General features: G+C 34.9%; 1 protein-coding gene across 1 annotated transcript; it reads right to left on the bottom strand.

The window, feature by feature from the left end:
• Window positions 1–431: 431 nt before the first annotated feature.
• On the bottom strand, window positions 432–25796 carry efnb2a (ephrin-B2a). The gene is made up of 5 exons (XM_088913831.1): window positions 25114–25796; window positions 15257–15540; window positions 6742–6834; window positions 6168–6287; window positions 432–3345 (listed from the first exon to the last, which is right to left on the bottom strand). The coding sequence occupies exons 1-5, from the start codon at window positions 25236–25238 to the stop codon at window positions 2954–2956; spliced, it is 1014 nt and encodes a 337-aa protein (XP_088769957.1). The 5' UTR covers window positions 25239–25796; the 3' UTR covers window positions 432–2953.
• Window positions 25797–25865: the final 69 nt, after the last annotated feature.

Raw genomic sequence — 25865 nt, 5'->3', positions numbered from 1 at the left:
ATGGTGAAAACTGCCATTTTTCTTCACAATGCTTATAAATAGTGGCAGAAATGGTCTCAGAACTGTCAATTGAATCTATTTTTCACAACATCATTTTTAACTCAGCTGAGTGAAGTAGTTAATGTTAGGAGTGCTTCGCTAAGTGTCAAAGACCTTGCATCACAATCAAGCTCCTGGGTGTAAATCAGGAAACAGAGGAGCAACAGCGTTTCTTTACACAACTGGTTTTAGGCATATGGAACACATGAGCTAGCAATGATGTTGAAGCCAAAATTCTGGCTTCTTTCAAGAAATGGTTATATGAAATAACTTGGCTACTACCTAGGAAACCAGTTAAATATGCTGAATACCCTCCTCTAGTTTGTAACCATTTTCATATTATTATTTAGGATGTCAATCATTCATTTGATAAGAAAAAACATGATGCCAAGTCCATAGGAAAAACATTTTATTGAAAAACAATTTCAGTTTGTAACAGACTTGTGGAATGTGTTCTTTTTTGGCCTGGCCATTTGTAACTGCAAAGTGGAACTAAAAGCTAGAAACTATGACAGACTAAGTAAAATAAGAAAAAGGGTATAACTCAAGCATAATACTGTGTTACTTACAAACTGGACAAAAAAGTTAAATAAATATTTATGGTAAACACCTATGGCACAATTATGCAGCAGTCAGTTTGGCAACTTTTTTTTTCTTTTTTAAACCGTTTTTTAAAACAGTGCAAAGGGGAACAGAATGACACTGCTTTACAGCAAGCTATAGCTAAAATACATTGCAAAAAATTCAGATTTTATACAAAACATCTCACTTAAGAGTTTATAAAAAACATTTTAATATTTACACAAGCTGGTTACCAAAAATTGTTTTGCTGTGTTTAGTTTTCTTTCCTAAAAAGGTGAATAAGGCTATTTTAACAACCCAGTTTCAACATACAATACACGTTAAACATATTTACATTATTTTTAACTACGGTGCAAATTTAAAAGTCAGGTGACTAGGGATGACCATACAAGCAAGGCATTTATAGTAACAACCTGAAATCTTAATTTTGCTCCAGGTTTTAAATAAGTTAATAGGATTGTCATATTCTGCACCAGTCTACCATCAACCCAAAAGCAATTCACTCCCAGGTTGCTTTCCATTTACATTTGTTATGGTTTTTCACAGTAACCAAGTCAAAGGAACAAAAAACTAATATTTTGGAAAATATTAACTAAGAGTCACACAACCCAAGTTGTAAATAGTTATCAGTGATTTAAGAATACTTTCTGTGGATGAAAAGAAAAAAATTGCATATTTGCAGCCATGGCAGCCTTTAACAGAGCCACAAATTGTACATGCTAGGATATTCTTCTTGGGAGAGTTATGTATTCTTATATGATATTAATTAATAATAAAGGAAAAGTTCAAAAACCTTAGACAATTGCAACAGTGGAATCAATGCTGCTCCCTCTGTCCCACTTGACATACTTGCATATTTCCACAGTAAAAGTAAGGGTTTTAAAATTCAAAGGATGAATTTTGAAATTATATATCAAACAAGAAAATAAACGCAAGGGAAATATTAATGCATTAATTAATTCATTCAACATTTCTACCTTGATACAGCTATTTTGGGATCATATGTACTCTGTGAAGGACTGTTCTCAGTCTTCCTCACCAAAGAAAGGCAGCTCAGACTTGAAGAATAACAAAATAGGGTTTTTGAAAAAGATAACCTAGCTTGCATAATGTGCATTTACCAGTATATATTATTTATTTATTATACTCAGTAAATTCTGTGCTCTATATGTCATTCATAAATAAATCTTTTATCTCCCCTTAAATTTACATTTTTTTATCCGCAAAGAAAAAAACTTGCAAGTTATTCCTGTGCTTATGTTGAACAGAGCACCAACAAACTGCTGTGAATCCTACAGCACCAGCACGGCAGGATGCTCACAGAACAGTCACTGAAGTACCTAAGTCTACTTAGCCAAAGTAGACTAGGATTCTTTAAATCAGCAGTAAGGCAGTTTTTGTATTGCCTGTACCTACAGTTACATTTGCCATGGCAACACAAAGCCATTTTTTTCCACCATTCAGTGTTGCCTCTTGCTGTCCTTCCATTATGTTTCAGCATTTTTCCCTGGGAAATGCTTGAGAAATCCTGCATCTTTCAATCACAAAGTGTGGCATCCTCCACCTTTTGCCATAGTGGCGGCCCATGTTGCTGCTGGTTGCACTGCATGGTAGTGCAACTTCTACTTCTCTCATTTAAGTTTGCAACAGGCTACCACTTCAGAAGGCAGGAATCCATTTTTATCGTGAAATTCACAAATGAACTCCTAGTGTAGACTCCATTAATACACTATCGTCAAACACCATCTTCCTCATAACCCTCTGCATGATCTGATACTCTCCATTGCAGTGTGCCCATAGTGTGGAATGATCAACAATATGCAAATATGTGTTTTGTTCACTATTCAATTTATGTGTGAAGAATACTGAAAAACACAAAACAACCTCTAGATAACGTCACAGAAGTAAGAATAATGAAAGGAGGTAGTGGGTAAAGAGAAGATGAGGTTCAAACAAATTAAGCAAGACTGAAGAAATGAGTATGAAGTCCAGAGGTAAAGTATAAGGAGCTTGCAGAGCCTCATGTTGCTGTTTATGAATCACTGTTTATGCTTATATTCCATCAAATGTCCCATGTAGAGAAGTGAATAACAATATTAATCAGAATGAGCTCATTTCTGTCATTACACCTTCCTTGAGCTTACTGAAGAAATCACAGAGATCCACTCATCCTCCCTTCATTTCTGAGGCTGTCTCATTGTTTAAAGTCAGTTATTAGTGCACAACAAGAGCTCAAATGGCTCATCTGGAAAGCTGCTGACCAGGAGTTCTTCATAGTAATAATCCTCTAAAGAAAATAAAATGACAACATCACCATGTTTCACCATGTGGTTCAAACCTTGTAATATATGTTTGCCGGACTCTGAGGAGGCATCTCTTGAACTATATACACCGGATGTCCATAGTCTCCGCTCACCTTCTCATAATGGGGACAAAACACACTGTCTGCAGTTCGTAGTGGGATGATGATGTCACTTGGCTCAGAGCCATTGTTGTTTCCCCCTCGCTTTGGTGTTGCCAGTGTACTGAGGGAAAGGGTGGCTGTGTGCTGTGGAGAGTGCTTCCGATGTCTCCGCCTGTACTTCAGCAGGAGGACCACCAGTGTGATAATGATGACAATGAAAATGACACAGCCTGAGGTAATTCCTGCAAAAAGTGCTACCTCTGAGCCAATGATACTTGATGATTGTCCTTCCTTATCATTGTTGGGCCCTGTCCTGGGTCCTAGAAAAAACAAAGTAAAGAGCACATGACAAGCAATCATTCTCAGTCTCTCCAAGGCAGCTGAAATAAAATATTACAGTCACCTTGAATTTTAAGTTCAAGGGTGTTGAACTTTGCATTCCCAAATCGAAGTAACTGGTTTGTCAATCACCAGGAGTCTGTTCATCTGTTAATTTAGTAACTAAAATAAGGGGGTCCTTTATAGTCCTCAATTGTTTACAAAAAGTACCACTACTTTTCCATCACAGTCATCCACTAAAGAGATGGCAGTTGGCAACTTGAAGAACTTTTATCTAAGGACAATTTGACTCTGTCCATTGTATAAAAACAGCTAGTACTGTTTTTTTTTTAATCTATGCAATTTAAGATGTCACAGAGGAGCCATTAAAGAATATTTAAGAAATATTTTTGAACATATTCCAGCGATAGTTTTTATTGCAGGATGACTGCTGGATTTCTGCATCTGGGTAACCTATTTTCATCTTCACAAAATGTTCTGCAAGTCCAGGAAGATCTGTAAAATAAAATTAAGGCTTTCTTTTTTTCTCTTAGACTGTTGCACAGGAGTTGAAGGAACCATAGCGTTAAGACTTTAAGCTCTAAAAAGGGTGCATTAGCATCTTCCTATTTGTTAGGTTACACAATTATTGTAAGAATATTTCACAAGATACTTCAAAAGACTAATTTTAATGTGTTCTCACTTAAAGATGTCTGGGAACACAATGCCCAAATAGATTTACAGGCATGCTAGCACAAACTGTGAATGTCAGAGGAATTAAATATTTCAGACAAAAAACAGTCAAGGAATCTTTCTCACTTTTAGCATGCTGAAAGATTTATTTTTAATGTATGTTTAAATAAAGCTGTGCTTGAAGAAGTTACCAGTGAAAATTCACTTCTCTGTGTTATTAAAATTTGTAAGCTGCATCAACCAAGTCTCCGATAATTAAGGAGAAGTTTTCCTCAAACTCCACCTTAGAAAGGAAATTAAATCCTATTTGCAGTCTTCTGCTTTGCGCTCTGGCCTTGAAATTAGAAGTTCTTACTTCAGATGTTTTCTGTTCAGGTATTGCACAACCTAATATTTTTTATCCAACAAAACATATTTCATATACCACAGTCACCAGTTGTCAGTTTCAAAGTATGAACTTCCTTGCTTTTATATGGTCTATGAAATAAGTTGATTTCTTCAAAATCATTTGCTTTCACCTTTTGGCACATGAACAATCTTGGTTGAGAAATTTAGATATCCCTTATGTGGAAGGGTTTTATGACTGAAGTGTCAGGGAGCATGTAAAAGCCACACCAAAATAAATTATCTGGAGTGGGTACTGCCAAATAACTTTCACAGTAATGAAAGTGATTCAAAGAAGGTAGATGTATATACACATCTCTCACTCATATATACATCATCGTCCATAAAGCATTTTAATAATGAATTATTAATTTATGCTTATTAACACAAAGACAAAATTAAATAATTAATAAAAGCTTAAACTATGTACAAATAGTACAACTACTCTGTATTAATCTGAATTCATTTTTTTTATAAATTGGATCCTTGGACCCAGTTGTTCACTTATATGTAGATTGTTACAGTATGCAAGAAGTTGTGGAGCTGGTAGCTTCTGATAATTTCCAGAAATACTTTGGTAATCATCATCATCTTGCATTAATCTTCCATTTCTAGCAGTAAGCTCAAAGACCAACATTAAGTGATGGGTAACTTCTTAATTCATGGAAAAAATGCTCCTACATATTCATACCTTGCTCATACCAGCATTCCGTTAGTACTTTTGGGCACATGTTGGAGCAATTTAGCCTTTAATATAATAACTACATAAGGTAGTTGACTCTGCTCACTGAACATGCATCCACCGTTAGTATTTATATTTTAAGTTAATATACTGCTTGACTACCCTTTTTAATTTTCTTCAATCTTTAGTTCAACAGATATGATAAAGTAGCTTGAAAAATAAAAAAAATCCTTCTTAATCATTCTTAAAATATCTTATTTTAAAAATTGAGAACAGTGTTTCTTTTATTGTGAGGTGACGTAAGTTTCAAATGAGACACTACAGTGAAATAAGTTGGAGAGCTCAGTTTTGCAGACAGATTAAGCGGGAAGATGCTTCAAAATACACTAAATGTCTTTCAACAAGGTATTTGCAGTTTGCACAAACTACAAACCTAAATGTTCTACATCTGAAGCTAAAGGCAACACCAGATACATATTATCAGTACATCATGAGACAGGAGTTATTTTTAAAATAGCATCACAGGACAGGTTGGGACAGGAAAAATACGGGTGGTACAGGATGGGACAGGCCTGAAACTTCAATCCTTGTCACTAATGTTCATTTGAAAAACGCTCATCAAGGCATTTGTTTTTTGACAATTTTCACAATGGCATACAGGTGGTTCAGCACTGATTGGAGAAGAGGTACATTCTTTCACTAATAGCATTCCAAGCCAAGCCTTTCTTTTAACAAAATGCAACAATTACTTTTGCAACTGATGTTGCTAGTAATACTTCAGTATTCTGCTCATTCCAACAACAATAAACTTTCCAAATATTATTTCATATTTATAGCAATGATAAGGAACACATTTTTAGTGTGCCAATGGACATTTTTTCAATCCAACTTAGTTTGCTGAAAATCAAAAAATGATTTAACTTTAAGAAAAATGTACCTGATTAATTTTTTCACCAGGAATAAACTATTTTATGAAAAATGAATAAGACTTCTTTGTAGCCATCTTAAGGCAGCACTGGAAACTGATCATAATAAAAAGATAATAATAAGAAGAAAAATCATTACCATTTCCAGGCTTGTCTTCAGCATTGTTCGTTACTTCGTTTTCATGGTCTTTTTCACTGTCATGGTGTTTTGGTGGATTTCGAGTTGGGTAATCTTTTGGTGATATGGGTTCGTTAGGATCTGGAAAGAACACAAACATTTCATATATGAGTTACTTAATAACTCACAGTTAGTATAGGAAATAAATCTGATCATCTGAACATTGCCTAGCAGTACAATTTTGCAATTTTAGCCCAGAACTGACAGGCTCTCATGTCTCATATGCCTTCATAATGTAAATATGCTAATATGATGGCTATTTTGCATTAGTGTTCAGGTCAGGCCATCTGTTACAGCAACAGGAAACCTGTCCATATGACATGTCAATTTCATAAAACAAGCTGACATGCTGCAACATAAAGCTTGTGCTAGTCTTGCAACCAGGTTTCTTCTCAATTATATAAAATCATTTCAAGATGGATTAGTTTTATAATAATTATAGCTACTGTAATAAATGATAGCATATTAATAAGAACAAAAATAAAACCCTCCAAAATCAAAGCAAAAAATTCAAAAGCTTGAACAAAATTCTTACCTTGCCCGACCTTCATTATAATCTTCATGGATTTTGTCTGACACACTCCTCCTTCTTGATTTTCTAGACCTTCCATTGTTCCATTGGATGTAGCTGGAAAAACAAAAGAAAATGAGCTTCAAAACCTAATGGATAATGTATAAAACTGGCATTCTTCATTAATGTTCGAAAAAAAGTTGTAAACATGCAAACACCTTTGTAGCAAACAACTGTCTGAACAAAGCACAGCATAATTAAGATTTCTACAAATATTTGGGAATTTTTTTTCTATACAGATGAGTACAAACATCTAAAGATGGTTTAAATAAAGATCTGCAAAGTAGTTTCTTCATACACACTATAAATGTAAACTATCCTTAAACTATTAATACCAATAATAATGATTATGACTAAAGTGGAAACCATGTATACCATGTAGCAATTCAAGCAAAGTTTATAGTATTCCCTTCACTTGCTCTGTTTTTTCCTCACCGTGCCAGTCAGGCCTAATGCTTTAGGTTTAATAAAAATACATTCACAAATTTGCTTATTTGCTAATCTGTCTGGTCAACACACTATTATATAAAAAGAGCAGAATGGAATAAAACCAAGTTTAAGATTAACTTTCAAATTAGCTGCACAACAGACTAGGATTGTTAGATGAATGTAGCAAATGAGTGTGCTTCTCCCCGTCACCTACCCAAGTACCCGATTCTCAACTTGGTCTTATTTTTATACTGTATAGAACACTCCTAGTTCTGTGTCAGCAGCAGGGAGAATGACAGGCTGGAAACGACTCAACAGGCTCACTGACAGTTTCATTACAATAGAGCATGCTACAACTGAGGTTTAGAGAGAAAATGCAAGCTGGATGCAGAGGTTTCTTTTAGTTGATCGATGTTATTTAAATGAATGTAAAGCCAATGCATTAGTACTTTAATTATTGTATAAAGGAATGTTACATATGTCTTTTAACCATACATTTTATGTACTGTAGTATATTTATGCAACAGTATAGGGGTGAACTTGGTTATATGCACCTATAGAGACCCTACTGTACTTACTACTGTGCTTACAAATGAGAAAGGGACATTTAACTTATAAAGTCCATTTGGTACATTTAATATGTAATTTTTTTTACCATTACATAGTCATTATGAAAATGACCAAATGGTTATTAGATTGGATCCTGCAGTTAGACGGCTTCTTAGCCTGTACTACGATGCCTTGGAAAAAGATGTTAATCTAATACATACATTTATATACTGTTTATTTAAGACAATGTAAATGATTCTGAAAAGCAGAATACATTTAAATCCAGGTGTATTTCCAAAGTATTGAATATGTAATAATAAAAATAATAAAGTAGCTGCATTCTATAAGTTATATAATTTCAACTTAACTGTACAGATTTAATCATAAGAATATCAATAGACCATTCTATATTGTCATTAACACCAGCTCTGACAATCACCCTGTTTGTTCCCTTCATTTTATTCATGTCTCAGTTTTTACTGGGAGACAGACTTACTTCCAGTTGCCCTTGAAAAAGAAAAAGTTCAGTAGAAGCAAAATACCTCCATGCTAACAGACCGCAAGAGTGAAAAAACTAGCAATATTTTTGATCTCTGGAACACTGCAAACACCAGGAGAAGAAAAGATTGCAATGTCAAAAGCCAGTATTGGAAACGGAGTGGAAATACTATCCTCTGGCATTAAGCATTCATCTCACATTGTACCAATCTCTTGATGCTACTGTAAGTGTATATACAACTTTGAAATTTTGAAAAAATTTCAATGCAAGAGTGACAAAACAGGCAACATCCAATTATCACATTTGATAACTGTTCTAAATAAAAAGATCCCGTCCCACACCACCTCTACGTGAATTTTCAACCTTAAGATTTATGAGTGTTCTCATTAAAACACTGTAATTTGTCAAACACTACTGATTTGCTGCAGTTAAACAAAGAGTCCCTGTCCTTGGTTAGGCACAACATTCACCATTTTTACTTTAAAAAAACAGGAAAAATGTTCACAAACTGCAAACTGCAATTGCAAAGTTAGAGTACCAAGGTGAGCACTTTTTTCCCCAGTTTACAGTTAAGCGTTTTAATAATTACTATTGCAATTCCAAAAGCAACAGTTACAGAAAAAAATGTCACCAGAAGTTAATAACTTGGCAGCATTACCAAATTGTTCAGTAGCTTACAGGTAATTACAGGTTGCCAGCAGCCATATCACCCTGCAATTCACAACTGGTAACCCACTGAAGCTAAACAGGTGTGAGCCTGTTCAGTACCTGGATGGGAGACCTCCTGGGAAACACTAAGGTTGCTACTGGAAGAGGTGTTAGTGAGGCCAGCAGGGGGCGCTCACCCTGCAGTCCATGTGGGTCCTAATGCCCCAGTATAGTGATGGGGACACTATACTGTAAACGGGTGCTGTCCTTCGGATGAGATGTAAAACTGAGGTCCTGACTCTCTGTGGTCATTAAAAATCTCAAGAGTGTTTCTCGAAAAGAGTAGGGGTGTAACCCCGGCGTCCTGGCCAAATTTCCCATTGGCCCTTACCAATCATTGCCTCCTAATAATCCCCATCTATGAATTGGCTTCATTACTCTGCTCTCCTCCCCTCTGATAGCCGATGTGTGGTGAGCGTTCAGGCGCACTATGGCTGCCGTCGCATCATCCAGGTGGATGCTGCACATTGGTGGTGGAGGGTGGAGGTGGAGGGGAGTCCCCATTACCTGTAAAGCGCTTTGAGTGGAGTGTCCAGAAAAGCGCTATATAAGTGCAAGCAATTATTATTATAATAATTTAATGCTATGAAAGACTTGAGCATAATACGTTTTACAATTTATGACTTCTGAGTGAAACAAGCAATAGCATTCACTAACAATGGCTTAATGGAAGACAGTTTGAAATTGCTTCTTAGTAAAATGCTACATAATCAATGGTATCATTAATATAGCAGACATTTCAATATAAGTGCAGTAAAAAGACCTAAGACTTAAAACACATTAATGAGAAAGTTTATTTTATTTTCAGCAGGCAACCCTAACAGATCCTAGTAAATACCTGTAGGATGTAGATGGTAAACTATCGAGGATAGAGTATGTACAGTGTAAAAACTGAAATGGAACCGTTCCTTCTCATATTTTGAGCAGATACCTGTGGTGCAGATATATTTTTAACATGTCTTAATATATGCATCCCTGTATCCCTAGCGACTGTCGAACAGCATGCATTCACAGTGCTTATAGCCCATCGGGTCAGTAACAGATATAATCAGAGAAAAGCTGCGGAATTTGTCCCCGCTATTGGCCTTTATTCACTGATGAGGAAAAAAGACAAGCAACTGAATCAATCAAGGCTGCAGCTTTGGTCCTACTGAAGTCTTTTCCTTATCATTTTATTGGAAGAAAATTTAAACCTGGTCCTCCAGGAGAATCTGCTCAAACCTCTTAAAATAGCGGCGTAATTTCTACCACAATTTCAAATCAAGAATATCAATGCCCTTTTGTGAATTGTTAGGATAAAATGTATTGATTGGAATAACCTACAACCATTTTGCATTTATATTCATTTTAAAACCTGGGAGGTTATTTCTGAAAGTCCAAATGAAGCTTGGATGTGCTTCAGTTAATTCATCTAAGATTCCATAGAATACTGCTATGATCTTGTGTTTTTATTTCTGCTGCACATCAGTAAAGCTGCAAGAAAAAAAATGTTAGCACTGAGAGAAGCAGGACCTGTTTGAGCTTTGCATCTTACTGCTCATTCTTAAATTCACTGCAGACTAAGCCCCACAAAACACATTATACCAAACAATGACAAAGTCAATTTCCTCTTCATTAACCAAATTAGTTTTACTGCCAGTAATAGATATTTGAGGTTCCCTTGGTACAGTCCCGTAAAAGGACTTTATAGTTTAAGTCACAGAAATTTAAAAATAATTAACTGACAAATGTGGTCTTTCTTCTAAATGTACATCTTGCAATACATTTTTCAGTATTTTGAATTGTTTTGTCATAAATGCTTTTAACAACATTTAGTTTACTTTGCACTATTATTCCAGTTATATTAAAATAGATTTTTTTTAACTTATTGGGAGGAAGCTATTTCTCCTTTTCACCATTACACTACGTAACCTGAACTGTTCACTTGCACTTCATCATTATTTTTGAGTAGGTGGTGGATGACATAGCAGAGCTCAGTCATAATCCAGGAAACTGAATACCCTAATTCACAAAGGAAACAAACAGAATACAGATGTAAAATAATATTTTAAGATTCTTATGTCGAGAAATAAACTTATACTTTCACACACTTTAAGAAAGGATCTTCCAGTTTGTTCTGATTGTGGAGATTTACTTATGTAAGCAAAATGAAGCACAGGGGAAAGAAGCATAAAGTTAATTAAATTTCTGTCACTGGAATTGACAATTTCTCCTGAAAAATGAAGCACTAGTCAACACTTCCATGCAGCACAGGGAACTTAGGTCAACAGAGATTACTCATAAAGCCACATACTGGGGTACAAGTATAATGTTTGGAAAATCATGGACATTGCATTACAAATAATACTCTTGATAGTCATAGTATATTTAATTAAAAATTTAGGGCTTAAAAGCTTTAGTTTTTCTATTTTGGTAGAAAAATATCAGTAGATAAGTGTTTCTTAAACGTATATTTATAATACTCCTTTAAACTGTTTTAAACCTTCAGCTATTACAGGGCAAAACTCGGAATTGCACCCTTCCTGTCATTTTCAGTCAGGTTATTTCTTTTATTTACTTTGTTCTGAAATTCTGTAGTAATTCTAAAGATATTCTATTGTATTTTTCCACTTTCTTAGAAAAATAATTTTAAATCATATTTTTTATTGGTGATTACTAAAAATGGGAAAGTGGTCTTCTTACCATTTAAGAATGTCTTAAAGCAGGCAACAAACTCCACTATAACTGTATCCCATTAACGCTGATCTTTGTCAAGAGCTGTTGTAAAGGCAGTTAATGCTGCTGCCAACTGTCATGAATTAATGAGCAAAGTCTTTAAGGCTCCACAATTGTCTCTTTACAAAAATCAGCCATAAGACGTTGCCCACAACAACGAGTGTGTGACAAGGACACCAGCTCCTTTCCATGATGGTTTCAACATGTCTGAGATTCAGCACCTGACAAGTTTTTCACTGGGAGATTAAATACTGCAGCTAACTCTCCCCACCGTCTTCAAACCCACTGCATTTAAGGATAATAAAACCTTCAACAATCCACTAGAACATATTTCTAACATCAACTAAGTGTCAAACATCTGCTTAATGCAATTCGGTACACAGGAAGGAAAAAAAACATTTTCACAAAGCAGTGAGGCATCAGGGGCAGCTACACAGAATTGCTTTATTAATTTCACATGGTTATGGTAAATTGTCAATTACTTTGTTTCTTACTACCATACAGGATTTCTAGTTCTTTAAGACAAATACAAATTTTATCTATTTTAATGTAAGGTATCTAATTAAAACTATAAAAAAGCAGTAAAGTTTATTAATTAAAAAATGATTCCCTTATTTCCCTGATAAGACAACTCAGAACAAATTCTTTTTAACAATTCTAACCTGGAAAGCAGTAAAGGACATTTGTTGAAGCACTTTGAATGAAGGGGAAATCAGAAGTTTTCCTTTGGGGATCTGAACCCACAACTATAAGGTCTTGAGTCCTAAGTATTACATTTTTACCCCAAGTGTTACATACTATTTTGCCTACAACATTATATACAGTAAAATAATCTCTTTTCATAATGAAAGCTACTAAAGCCATTAATAACCTGATAATTGCCCTTAAGTGAATATGACGCATAAAAACATTACTGCTGTTCATTCACGAGTTCTGACTTCACTACTGTCTGAATTAATCTGCTTCAAGAGTTCAGAATATAACACAGCAGAATGAGAAAATTTGTTTCATTATCTGCAATTTATGTGACCAAAATTCAAACACCACACCTTTAGGTACACATAACATTGTGACTACTGAAGCTTATTTGGGTGTGCATGATATAAGGGAAGGGAGTCTTTTGTGTAGCCAATGAGCAATTTTCCTGCCTGATTTAATAATATCTTCATTGCAACCCATTCACAAAACAAAAGAAATATACTTGTTAATTTAGATCAGATCACTTTACCTTTCTTGTACTATACAGCTGGACACTACACTGTCAAAATGAAAACTATGACATTTTCATTAAACCTTTTTCTGGCAAAACACCAGGCACCAGGCCACAGTTACTTAACCCTAATCTCCCACCACTTGGATAGCAATGAACAGTCATAAATATGGATAACTAAACAAGCAGGCAAAAGAAATTTTTAGAATGTACAAACTGATACCAAGTGAAATTTGTAAGTAATGGGACACATCATGCAAGAGAGAAAGATCTTCTAACAATACAGTACCAATACCAATTTACAACACAGCTAGTCTTGTTACATTATATTTTTCCTTGTAAGAATAAAAAGAAACAGATTTCCTTGTCCACAAATATAGTAGAAACTCTGTACTATTGAGGGTTGGGTGCCTTGAAGTCTCTGCAAATGTTGAATTTGCACATTTGTATTTTTAATGAAGAAAATAGTGGAAACTTTAAAAATGTATTATTTTCCCACTGTAACTATTATTGCATACACAAACATATTAGATTACTAATTTTATAACTCCCCCTTTATGTATTTATGTTTTCATCCTTAGTAGAGGGTATTTTCTTTACTTTTTACATCTTGGTTTTATTACTGTTATAAATGCAGCACTGTTGTACAGTAAAACGTTCATGATCTAAAAGTTCAAATTAGAGAAATGCATTTGAATGATTATGGCTTAGGTGTGGGATACTTTGTGCTTACCTTTTCGTTGTTGAAGTGTACACAAAATAGTGTAAATAATGAAATATGTTTAATTCAAATGATCATAAAATTATAATCTCCACACATTAACAAAAAATACATTTCATATTAATACATATCTGTTTTGAAGAGAGGGAGCAATTAAGTACATGCTTCAATTACTAAGCATTGGAAAACAGTTTTAAATAAGAGTGATATTTCTAGGATGCATTTGCACCCACTGCATGTTTTTCAAATATTCTCAGCAATAAAGGCTTTAATATAGTCTTTAAAGGGGTAAGTTCTGCTTTGAAGTTACTTCTGTTTTGATTATTTATCATCAGGTAATAACACTTGGTAGAGATCTAAAAGAAAATTTGTGAATATTTCTAAGATTGTTCTTTCTCTAAGGAATAAGAGTAACAGGTTCTTAAAATAATGGACCTCCAATTGCCTGTAATTAATCTGTGTGTAGTATCATGGGTTGTGCACGACAGCATAGTAAAAGTAGTTATATGCAGTCCCATCGCCAATGTCACCATACTATGGACGATACAGACCAGTGTACTTCACTGTGCATATTAGCAATTGAAATTTTAACTGCTAACTAAAAAGGGCAGGGAACTACAAACAAATAAAGGCATGTTATTTACAGTATAGTCTATCTTCACCAAGTCTCCCTCTACAGGTAAGAGGAGTTTTTTTTTTAGAGAAAACAGGAACACTTTGTAATTATTTGACAAAAGGTTTTTGTACACCTTTCCAAAGCCTTAGGCAATAATCAAGCTGTGCCTCTTACAAAAATCTACAAAAAATTGGCTAACTTCTATTTTGCAAAAGGATAATCTACAAAATGTAGTTTTAATTCAGTTTAAGATCCAAAGATTTTTTCACCTGTAAAATATGAATCAAGTGTAAAACACTTGAAGTGTAAAATGTGCAAAAATTAAGAATTATTTATTTTTTCTTAAGAGAAAAATGTATTGTTCTTTTCTCAAGTTTTTGTTTTTCTTCAGACAAATTTCCACATTTATGAAAATCTGGTACATAAAACTTTATTCTAAAACTTATTCCAGCATTAACAACAACTCTAGACATTAACATTTATTTTAATCAACAACCTCCAGAAGGCAATGTTCTCTTTCAATCTTTCAACCTTGTTTTTGTGCATTGTGCCTCAAATTATTTATTCTGCAAATAAACACATCTGCAGTCCTGTACTTCAGGGATATTCTCATTACTATTTTTTTTCTTAAACTTCTCTCAAATGAAGCTACTCAAGAGGAGAAAATGAACTAGATATAACTGGCACCCTTAGATTTACAAGAGATTGTCATTTAGTTTCTAAAAAAAAAGTCATTTACACTATGTGGAAATCACCATATCATCCATCTAAAATTAACCAAGTTACTTATTTGTGGGGACTATCTCACTTTCTGTGGCTTCATGGATAGTAATACATGTCTATTAATTTGCACATATTATCAGTTCCATGGTAATTGGAATTGTGCCACCATGCAAAACAGATGGCTTGTGCCTACTACACTAGCAAAGCAGCCAAGACAAGCAAAAAAGTTGGAAAGCACTGCAAAACAGCTTAAAGTGACTCCCCACCCAAATTAAATTGTTTCAAATGCTTGAAAATAAAAATACTTACATATAATGAAATAGTCATGATTTCTTAAAAATTCCAGGCCCCATAGGTTTGGGCTAAATTCTTGAAATTTGAGAGTAAACTTAACATCTTGATCAGGCTTGACGCAGTTCAGTAGAGGTGTGTCAGCTTTGGTGATGGTACAGCTTTCCACTTGCTCTTTTGGAACCATGTACAATTTATAATACTCCACTTGCTCCCCAGAACCAGAATCCACTCTTGGGCAAACAATGTCCATCTTGTCTCCTATTTGTGGATATAAAACCAATCCTTGTCCAGGAATGAATCTAGGAGGAAGAGAGAAAAAAGGTTATAACAGGAACAGGTGAAAAAGAAATCTTCATTTACTTAATCTTCATCTTCAAATACTTAAAGGAATGCCCTCAAAATGTTTGTTATAATTATTTACCTGTTTATATACAGTACAACCAAGAACAAATAAAGCAACATTAAACCTCAAAAATAAATGTAAAAAGTTGCCTTATAGGATATCAAAAACAGAAAGGTCTAACAGAAACAAAGGATATGACATTATACTAGTAAAGCAACAGAAAAAAAGTACAAGATATGTTATGGCAATAACACATCCATTGGTAAATTCTCATGTTTACTTGAAACAATACCTTTATTTCCAGCTACTTTAACAAAATCTGCTACATCTGAACAAAAATGGGGTATGAAGAATCACAGATTTTTTTTTAAAGAGTTTGATTCACCCGTCAACAGGTGTGAATGGCATTTCAGAACTTAGTGGGTTCAGGAATTTGCTTGGCTTGGGGATGATAAAGTTAAACAAATGATGTATTGAGACATTTGTTCTAAAACCGGTCAGGAAGTTGAAGGGAAAACTGAGTTTTTCAAAGGGACAAATCATTAAAAAAAAAGAAACGGTAAAAAAAAATGCAGAGAGTCAAAGCATACTGATTGAAGCTCGTGATTGTGTAATTGCAAAGTGTGCCTTTAGCCCGGGCTGTGTCTCGCGCCTGTGAAAAAAACACCAAGAAAGGCTTTAAAAGAAAATGAAATTTAATACAGCCTACATGATCATACGCGAGCAATTCACAAAATATGACACCTAAATCTTGCTAACGAGAAAGAACAGAATGGATGTATCAAAGACGTGTGATAATGACACTGCATTTGCTGAGTTTATTGGGTGCACTGCAGATGAACTATTTTGATTTTGTAATTTGGCGACTAGAAAAGTCATTTGGCTCCTAAATGTTTCATTTTAGCATCCAGTGGCTCCCAAGTAATTATTTTAGTCTGGAGCCCTGCTTAAACCTTACCACCCATGGGTTATCCTACACTATCTGCTTTAATTAAATGAAAATATCTAAACTAAAAGTTTATCCAAATGAATTGGTTGCAGTTTCAGATTGGGTATCATTACAACTTTAGGTGACTGAGAAGTGTCTCTTAGGTTTTAAAGTTTGTCACACTCTGAAGAGTAAAAACTTCTAACTTCAAAGCAGAGAGAATGTTTGCTAAGGTCTGGGGGAGTTCCCTGAGCAGAAATCATTGTAAAGTTTACCTTAGTGTACCTAGGTATGTTGTGGAGTAATGATTGGCAAAGAGCAGTACAGACACACACAATACAAGATCATATGAAGAGAGAAAAAGAAGGGGAAGAAACCAGAAACAAGGAAGGAGAAGATAGAGAGGAGTCCAGAGAGTTGGGACTTAAAGCTTGTGCCAGGTTTCATGATCATCCAAACCAAACCTGATTGGAGCTAAGTATCTGAACCTTGTTAGAGAGCATGCTATTCTATGTTTTTAGGGAACTTGGGTTGGTTGGGTAAAAGATTCCTCAGTTAGAAATGTATTTCCTACTTAGGGTGCATTTTATGTATAGGGATATAGGCTCCCATTGATTTTGTGGCATCCGGAGTGCAGAGAGAGAGATTTAACTGTAGGTTGCATTGTATTTAGTTAGAAGGCAGCTCATCTCTTATGTTGCCTCTGTAGGCATTAAGAGTTTAATGCTAAGTAGCAGTCTGGGGTTTTCTGGGTGACCAGAATCTTAGGCCTCTGAAATGCCTTGTTTGTAAATACTGTACATAAAGTAACTTGTGTATGACCAAGTGTGCATAGATTATTACTCCTCTCAACAAAACTGTGCCAGAGAACAAAGAATTCACGTGCCTCCAATTACACCAACTGCTCAGGTATATTGCTTGAAATCACTTACAAGTTGGGGGTTATGAATAATTATTTCACTTATTGACTAAACTGCTTGGTCAAATCCTGATTTTCACCAGTTTCGTTACCCCCCATTTGTAACACTATCCTCGCCCACTGTTTGTGGTAATGCTTAACTTCTAAGTTGTGTTTGTCTGGGACACATAATGGAAACTCTTAATTTTCATCTTCAGACTTCCACTGTACTGTAACAAAATGCTAAATATAAAAATTTTCCACAGCATATTTTCACGATTGCTTGTGCTATAAAAATACATAATACTCCCTAAAGCTTTTTCATTGTATAAACCAGGGAGAGGTAATCCCTTCACTACAATATTATATTTAATACATGGGCTACATACGTCTGCTTTTTTCATGGAGGACTATTGGGGAAGTGCCAAATATGACCTATGACATCAAACAACTATAAAAATATCTATACATATCTTGTCTATGAGGCACACAGATTACACAAACACAGAAGAAAAAATATTTCTTTTGAAGCTGGGCACTTTATTTTATGTGGGTAGCTGTGTCAGCATGCATAGGCTGCAAAGGAACAAGTAATATGTTTATTCCATGCTGCAAAGAGAAGAAAGAAAACATTTCGGCTGTGGAGCCTTCTTCAGGTGCCAAACAAGGTATTTCCTGGTTATTTAAATGTTCATATAAGCTCACTGCCATCTGTTACAGCAATCAGATTTTTGCAAATCAAAGTAAATGACTACTACTATGTTTAGTGACAATAAAAGAGGCAGAATAACTTAGGGAAACTATCTGAAGAAAATGTCTTACTTCAAGAAATCCCACTTAGAAATAAAAGCATAATTTCTAGTTTTGACCTTATCAAGAATGCATGTGTGCAGTAGAGCTCAGACATAATTCGGCAATCACTTGCATCTGAGATAAGAGGCATTTAGAAAAAGGTGGAGTAACTAGTACTAAAGCTTTACTTCTACCCACCACAACACACATGGGCATAGATTTATGGATTACATCTGTTACAACTAAATAATGTAATGTCAAAATAATGTATTTCCCCACCAAAAAACTAATGTTGGGCAATTAGTTTACTTTTCTAACCTGTCTTTTTATGTACCATTCTTCAGTACAAGCAGGCCTTTTTTTTCTTAAACCACTGCAATAGTCTCAGTTTACATCCTTTATTAACATTATACAAAACTAACTGCTGACAGGGGGCTGTGGCAAGTAAAATACACACAGAAGGATAAGAAATCCTCTGAAGTTCTCAGGTCTAGTGGTAATAACTTAAACAGATGGCAATATCAAGTGCTGCCACATAACATCTTAAGAACCACACATAAGGTTTCCACTGCTGGAAACCTTAACATTAGTGCTCAAAAGTGTCATAGCTCCCCTTGCTTCATCTTTCAGTTCTACAAAAGGCAAGGATAACAGAAAGGGTTTATACTTAAATAACCCATCAGGCCAACAGCCAGATTTATGGCTCCTAGTAAAAAAGTTTTAATCCACCCTTTGTATTGTAACAGGAATAACCCATTATATTAATTGCCTGAAAAATTCCTGATAGTCAAGCATGTTTTTTTACTTTCATGATATTTATCTATTTTTAAAAATGGAGATTAACATATGCATGTACAATAGAGTATATTAGAACAGCTTGATTCTATAGTTTTTATGTCTCAGAAAAACAGCAGCAACGGTGAACCTTTAACCTTTAAAACACTTCAGAATGAAATGTGCACAGGTATACATGCTGAGATATAAAAGATGTTTTTAAAAATAAAATGTGAACTTTATCCCTATTTTTTGGCAGATCAAGGACACAAGTAGACAAGTAGAGAAAAAAGTAGACAAGTAAACTGTCAAAAAGATACAAACCTTTGATGCCTAACGTGGACAAATTAGAAAATGTTCGTTAAGGACAGTGTTTAGAACAGCAGTGGTTTGATCTGTGACTAAGGCTTATGTAAAGAAGCATTTAAAACATTTACATAACAAATGCATTTTGTCTCCAACTTAGAGAAGTCCTTTTACATTCAAGAAATAATTAGCTTATGTGTAAAAATATCAATGGATAAGTCTACATTACCACAGATTTGTAGCTTTCAGTACTGTTTTGGCACTGAATATAAATACTATTTTGCTGATAGTGTACCCATTGAAGCAAATGCAAGGTGATGTTTCCAGAACTGGCAGAACAATCATTAATTCCTTTCCCTAAACTTAAACAACAAACATGACAGGTACAATAAGAAGCTACTTAATTGATAAGCAGGGGCAAACAAAGCTTGTTTATCTTTTCATGTCTTTAATCACGTTAACTCTGGTTTAAACAAAATGTAGAGGGCTACATTAATTCAGATGCCCCTTTGTCATGTCCCCACCATAAATATGCAGCAGTCTGCATCTGAAAGGCTGATGGCTGATGAAGGCACAGGGCCTGCTGGACATTTATCTTGCTCTGTTTCTTGTTAACAACAAAATACTTGCTTGAATGGGCCATTAGCAATCACTGTCAAATGTAGAAATTAAGGTGCTTGGTTGCAAGTGGCCTAATGATTAGAAATGAACTGCAACTGACATAGAATGGAATGGAGTTTTTTTTAATTTCTTGCTGAAGATTAAACAAAAATCAACACCTAAAGACAAAGAACTCAAATAACTAAAATAAGAATCTCAATGATTATCTTTATTCCATCCTTTCATTCTAACATAGGTAAATGTAAAGTTTGACCTCACCCATAACTGCAGGTCTTTTGCTGAATTAAATCAATAAAAATCATCTACCAGGATTTTGTTAGCACATTGGGGTTGCATATCCTGTGTATTAACTCTCTGGGCTATACTGTCAACCTATATGGAACAATTACATGCTCCTTCACACCAAGGACTCCAAACACATAAAAAAGTAGTTTTATAAAGAACTGCAACATTTTTTCTTCAGTTTCCTTATCATAGAAACAGAGGCAACAATGTTTAGCTGCTAGCATCAGTTTACAAGTTTTATTACGCATTCTGAACATGAAAAATACTTTAGATATAAAAAGGTACAACATAAGAAGCATATTTAATTTGTTATAACTTAATAAAGATTTGGCAAAACATTTTAAGGCTTAGCTATTTGCTACAAAGAGTTCTGATCAATTTTATTTTTGCCTCTACCCTGCTAAAGTATAAACATTTGATATTTGTTTTTCTTTTTTATAAAAGAAATAAAGGATGGGTGAACCAAAAGAACGTTTTCTTTTCAAATAACGTTCTTCTCCCAGGTCCCTGCATTCTCTGTTCCCCCTCAGCATGTTTTAGTCTGTGGGATAAACAGATAAAAGCTAAAATCCCCCATATGCACCTAATCCTCTGAACATCTAAGGCTAGAGCACAGGTTTAAAAAGGGAAAATGAAAAAAAAAGTTTGATTAACAATTAGGCCAATATGGAGATTTAATCATATAGATCATTAATGAAAGCAAGAAAGCTTTCATTAGGCTACCTTTGCCATTCTACCCAGTAAGCAAGAACTGAAAAGCTTTTCTTGGCTGTCACCTTATCCAAAACCACAGCATGGTCTTTTATAGACTAATACTGGCTTTTGAGTTGTGTTCGTTTCCCACATAATACCCTACAGCCTTGGGCAAGGCCTTTCTGCCTCTTTCCCCGAATACGTCATCTTGAACATGAACTTATTCTATATGTTGCTATGGAAGCACCCTTTTACCTATCCATACATTGTCAAAAATGGGAGGATTGAACATTTTCCCCTGAAAGCTAGAAAATGGGGGTTTCATTGCAAAACAATCAGATTACGCCATCTAGTTCCTTTAGGCCTTTTTAACTCTGCTTCATTCATTTTGGATCCGCCTTTGTGCCCCGTTCTTAATTTGCATTACATCTACAAAGAAATGGTCTGCAGTGTAATCTCCTTATTAACTGGGGCTGGAGGTCGATTTACTTTTTTTTTTAAAGCAAATTTTGCAAAGCAGGCCCTCTTTGTTTTTGATTGTGAACAACAAAACAGATTACCAGGGAAGTCTTTACAGAGCTCACACATCTGTTAAGTAAAGAGAATTCACAATGAGTATTAAACTGATGGATGGCTCTGGTTTGAATTATTTCATTTACAATGGACGGAACATCTTTAGTTTTTGTCCATTCAGGCGCCCTTTAAACAAAAGAACTGCATGATTTGTATCCAATTCAAATCCCCCCCAATCCTGATTTTTTAAATATTCTAATAAATGTATGAATCCTTGACATAAAATATTAATCAGAAAGGAAATATGAACTTTCTTCCAGAAATTTGGAATTAAACCATTTCAACACCAGAAGCAAATATATATATTTACAATGAGTCTCAGACTCTCATCAGACCTAATTAAAAGATTAATTAAAATGTTGCTTCCCCATACTTAAAGTTGCTGAGTTAGAATTCTGAAGAACTTAATGCAAACCAGGGACTCTAAGGAGGGCTCTAAACAGCAGGGTAGATCATAATATACAGGCTAAAATAGACATCTCCGCACATACAATTATGATTAAAGAAAGGATATTGATTTTTGCTAACTAAAAATAAATCACGATTCTTTCTGGTGATCATGGATGTTAATGGTTCAAGACCGTCTCGTCGCACTGACGGTTAAAATAAATTCTATGCAACATGAAAATCTGTCCAGTTGCCGGAATGAAATGTATATTTTAGATAACTAAAACTGAATGATTAGTTTAATTACAAACGTCGGCGTAATAAAATCCATTCTTTTTGAAGAGTATTTTAAGTGGTTTCTTTTTAATACTTCACGGATCTAAACTTGGTTTGTGACGGAGCCCTTTCTATTCGAGTTATAAAATAGGGATTAGGTGAATCCAAGAACGCAAAACTTTCTTGAACAAGAATAGAGTGATGTTCCTTCCATTGGCCGATGGTAGCTTATGCATAAATTGGTCGTGATACGACTGCACAGCCTAGTTGAATATATTAATCTCAGTCTTTAATTTTCACCGTTCTAAGAGCAAAGAAAATGTAGACAATCATTATCACTGAATGCCAAGAACTTGCATTTGAAGTATTACCTTTTACTCTGCAGTTCTCCATGTCAGATCATACAAAATAACCAAAGTGCACCCTATACTGCATAGATCAAGAGGCTATTGATTCAGCACCGAATCCTCATTTAGATAACCCACCAAGACCTATGCAATAAAATTAATACAACTAATGTGAAAAGCCGATCGGTGCATCTGTACTGTTTGGCACGGCATACACTTGGACTGCAATTAGACTTCAAATTTAAAGATCGACTCCACTTATTAACATATGTTCTATTTTGCCGTATCATGTATCAATATTATTATTTTCACAAACATGTTTCTTTCAGCAGATTATGCTCTGGAGATACATTTGCAGTTTCCCGTGGTATTGGACTTTTTTTTTTAATCTTCTCAAACATGAAACATGGGAAAAGGCTTAAGAAAGGCATGTTCACTGCCAATATACACGGCCAAAACCGCTAAGATAGAGTGATATGTAAAACGTTAGCATTTGTAGGAATTTTTGTTAAAAAAAACGTGCAACTTTATGTCTCCGAAAACTATGGCGAACATGGTCTGATAGTAACTGGCTCATTTGAATTAAAGTTGTCTTTAGTGTAGCCCTTGTTTTTTTTTTATTTTGTTATTTTTGGTTGTTGGTTTAAAAGTAATATAGAATCAACGAAGATATACATAGATACAATGAATGAAAAAATAAATTTTATAAAGGAAACTAACGTGACCTTAAAGTGTCTAATGGCGTCGACTGCGCCAAGTTATCATGAACTATCCCAGGTCCCAAGCCGACAGCCCAGGCAACGAACTTTTGATTAATAAATGTACTTTAAGATAAAATCACGCTGAATGCGTTTTTTGATTTTCTAAGTGATCTTCCATTTAATGTCAGTCTATAAAGACCTATATATAGTATATCAATGCAAATATCGTTTTTTTCTTTACGGGAAAGCTCGGTCTTTCTCAAATATAACCAATCTCCTTGCATATTCAACAGAATACGAGCGTTTTACTTGACTTTCCATATATCTTTAGTATGTACAGAGCAAGTCATAAACTCATTGCTTTATATATAAATGGATGATTAACTACAGCCAATATTCCGGTAACACAGTGTTCCACAGTACATACCTTGTTAACACGTCCTTTGGGCCTGTAACCTTCTAGCAACCATGATGGAAAAGCATGTGAGGAATATCCAATACGTATTCAAACGAATTCGGCTCAATAACACAATATGCATTATGCTTTTTTACAAATACATGATTTCCATTGTATGCAGGCTGATAAATGTAGGTTTGTTTTTAATAGAGCAAGCAGAGACCACTTGATTGACAGTGACTATTAGCTGTATTACATCCCTGATATGCAATTAAAAGCCGTGTTCAAAGTTTGACATTTTAACCTTTAGACACTCTTAAGTTTTACTGAGCAAATTACCCTTTTCTCGCTTTATTGTTGTAGGAGGTAGAACTTCTATTTCATATTGCTTGCTCCTCGAATGACATTCCAAAGATGTCTTATAAGATTTATAATTATTGATATATATATAGTAAATTATATTACGTTGTCTCTGGCTTGTCGTCGCCAGGAGTTAAGAAAAAAGTTACAACTACTGCGTTATAAATGTGATAAAAAGATATTTTGGTGTTAACATACTACTGCAACTGGACAGAAGAAAATATAAATGAAACACACATCTATAGACAAACAACCGGTGTCTAAATATCAAAGGTTATATAGGCCTACATATTTTGAGGACTAGAAGCAGTGATTGTTATATTTGCAGTTGCTTCTCCATTAGCCACATGACAGAAAAACCGAAAGTAATAATTTGGTAATAACATTCACTGAAAATGATCGAGTCACTAGTTTAAAGAAAATATATCCGCATTCCGATGCAAAACGCCGAACGTTATCCATTATTTTCTCCTTTTCTCCTGTTAAATTTTGAAAATCATGTATTTCTATGTGATACCGACAATCATTATTTTTGGTATAAACCAAACTGAACCATCTTTTTCTTTAATAAAATGAGAGAGTTGTTTCATGCTACAGTTTTAAGCATTTCTAGAAACACAACGTCGATTTCAAAATTGGTTGCTTTAAAAAATAACTTTTTAAATCGAGATGCTTTTTCTATGGGTACATGACTAAACTTACTCTATCGTTTTACTGTGTTTAAATAGGTATGAAAACTGCATGCGCAGTTCTCTTAGACATCTTAGTCTTTGTGATGCATGTGACGAAGTGCGCAGACTTATTGGAACTGCAAATACCAATTGTAGATGCGTTAAAATAAACTAATTAACTGAACAGCCTTTGATCTGAATTCTTATAGAGTTAGAGTAAGTACAGGATGATGTGCCGTCCTACAAATTTGTAATTTATTCCCAAAATTGGTGAACCTTTGTCGTTTCCAAAGGATTATATGAATGAGTCCAGTGTTTGACGATTAACTTCCGAGATTTCATTGTTTCCATAAATCTGAGCATTTATTTGGAGGGTTGACAGTCATCATAACTCTACAGACACTGAAATTGGTAATAGTTTTATTCTCATTACAGACGTAAGGTATTTAAAGGGTAATATGTAATCTCCAAACACCTATCACGTTCAGGGATTTTAGTTAATATATATAAAAAGGCTTACTTGGAATTCGTAGTGTTCCAGTAGATGGATTCCAAAACCGCCGTACGGGACAAAACCACCTTGCAGGCAATGATCAAAACTCCAAAACAGTACTTCCAAGTCGAATCCCTCATTATTGCTTTCATGATCGATCACCCTCTGTTTGATCACCCTTCCCACTCAGGACGTAAATGATTCTCTTCCGAATAAACTCCTATATTCCTAATCCTTGAAGAGGAGCGAATCCACCAAAGGATCTTTTCTGAATTAGTCCTAAGGTGAACGTGCACGTTTGCAAAGATGAAAATGATCATAAATATAGGACAGATCCTGTTCCAAAACGATGCCCTGAAGTCCCTTCCAGATCATGGGGTGTTAATCCTTTTTACAGATGCGGCCACCCTTAGAACAGGAGACTGAACTGCTGCAGATGTCCTTCAACAACAGAAAGATGTTATATATCCACGTTTTTGTCCAGTGTGCAAAGAAAAATTGATCTAGGTGCATAGGTTTCCTGGAGCGCAGTAGATATTTGATCCCGTAGATATGTTTCTCCACAAAAAAATAAAAGCAGCTTTTAACAAAACCGCCTTTATTGGCTGGTAACATATGAAGATGGATCGCGTACCCTTGCGACACTGAGGGGGTGGGGAACAGCAGCTCTGTTGTGTGCTACCTCCAACCTTAGTTACAAGTAACTGAAAGTGAGAGTGGTTACTCGGTAGTAATTTCTATCTACGAACTCCGCCCACGTCGTCTCTCATTGGGTCGGT

This window comes from Atractosteus spatula, chromosome 4 (assembly GCF_055471065.1).
Source record: "Atractosteus spatula isolate fAtrSpa1 chromosome 4, fAtrSpa1.hap1, whole genome shotgun sequence".
Classification (NCBI taxonomy): domain Eukaryota; kingdom Metazoa; phylum Chordata; class Actinopteri; order Semionotiformes; family Lepisosteidae; genus Atractosteus; species Atractosteus spatula.
The sequence above is the reverse complement of the archived record's forward strand: the minus strand, read 5'-3'. Positions and strand labels throughout refer to the sequence as shown.

What these genes read in the sequence shown, in the direction of transcription:
- efnb2a (XM_088913831.1), bottom strand. Translation starts at nt 25,238, where the DNA reads ATGAAAGCAATAATGAGGGATTCGACTTGGAAGTACTGTTTTGGAGTT. An exon ending in TCATGACTATTTCATTATAT is followed by an intron (nt 6,835 to 15,256) that starts GTAAGTATTTTT and finishes TTGTTTTTCCAG; the next exon opens with CTACATCCAATGGAACAATG. An exon ending in TGAAGACAAGCCTGGAAATG is followed by an intron (nt 3,346 to 6,167) that starts GTAATGATTTTT and finishes TGTTTTTTCTAG; the next exon opens with GACCCAGGACAGGGCCCAAC.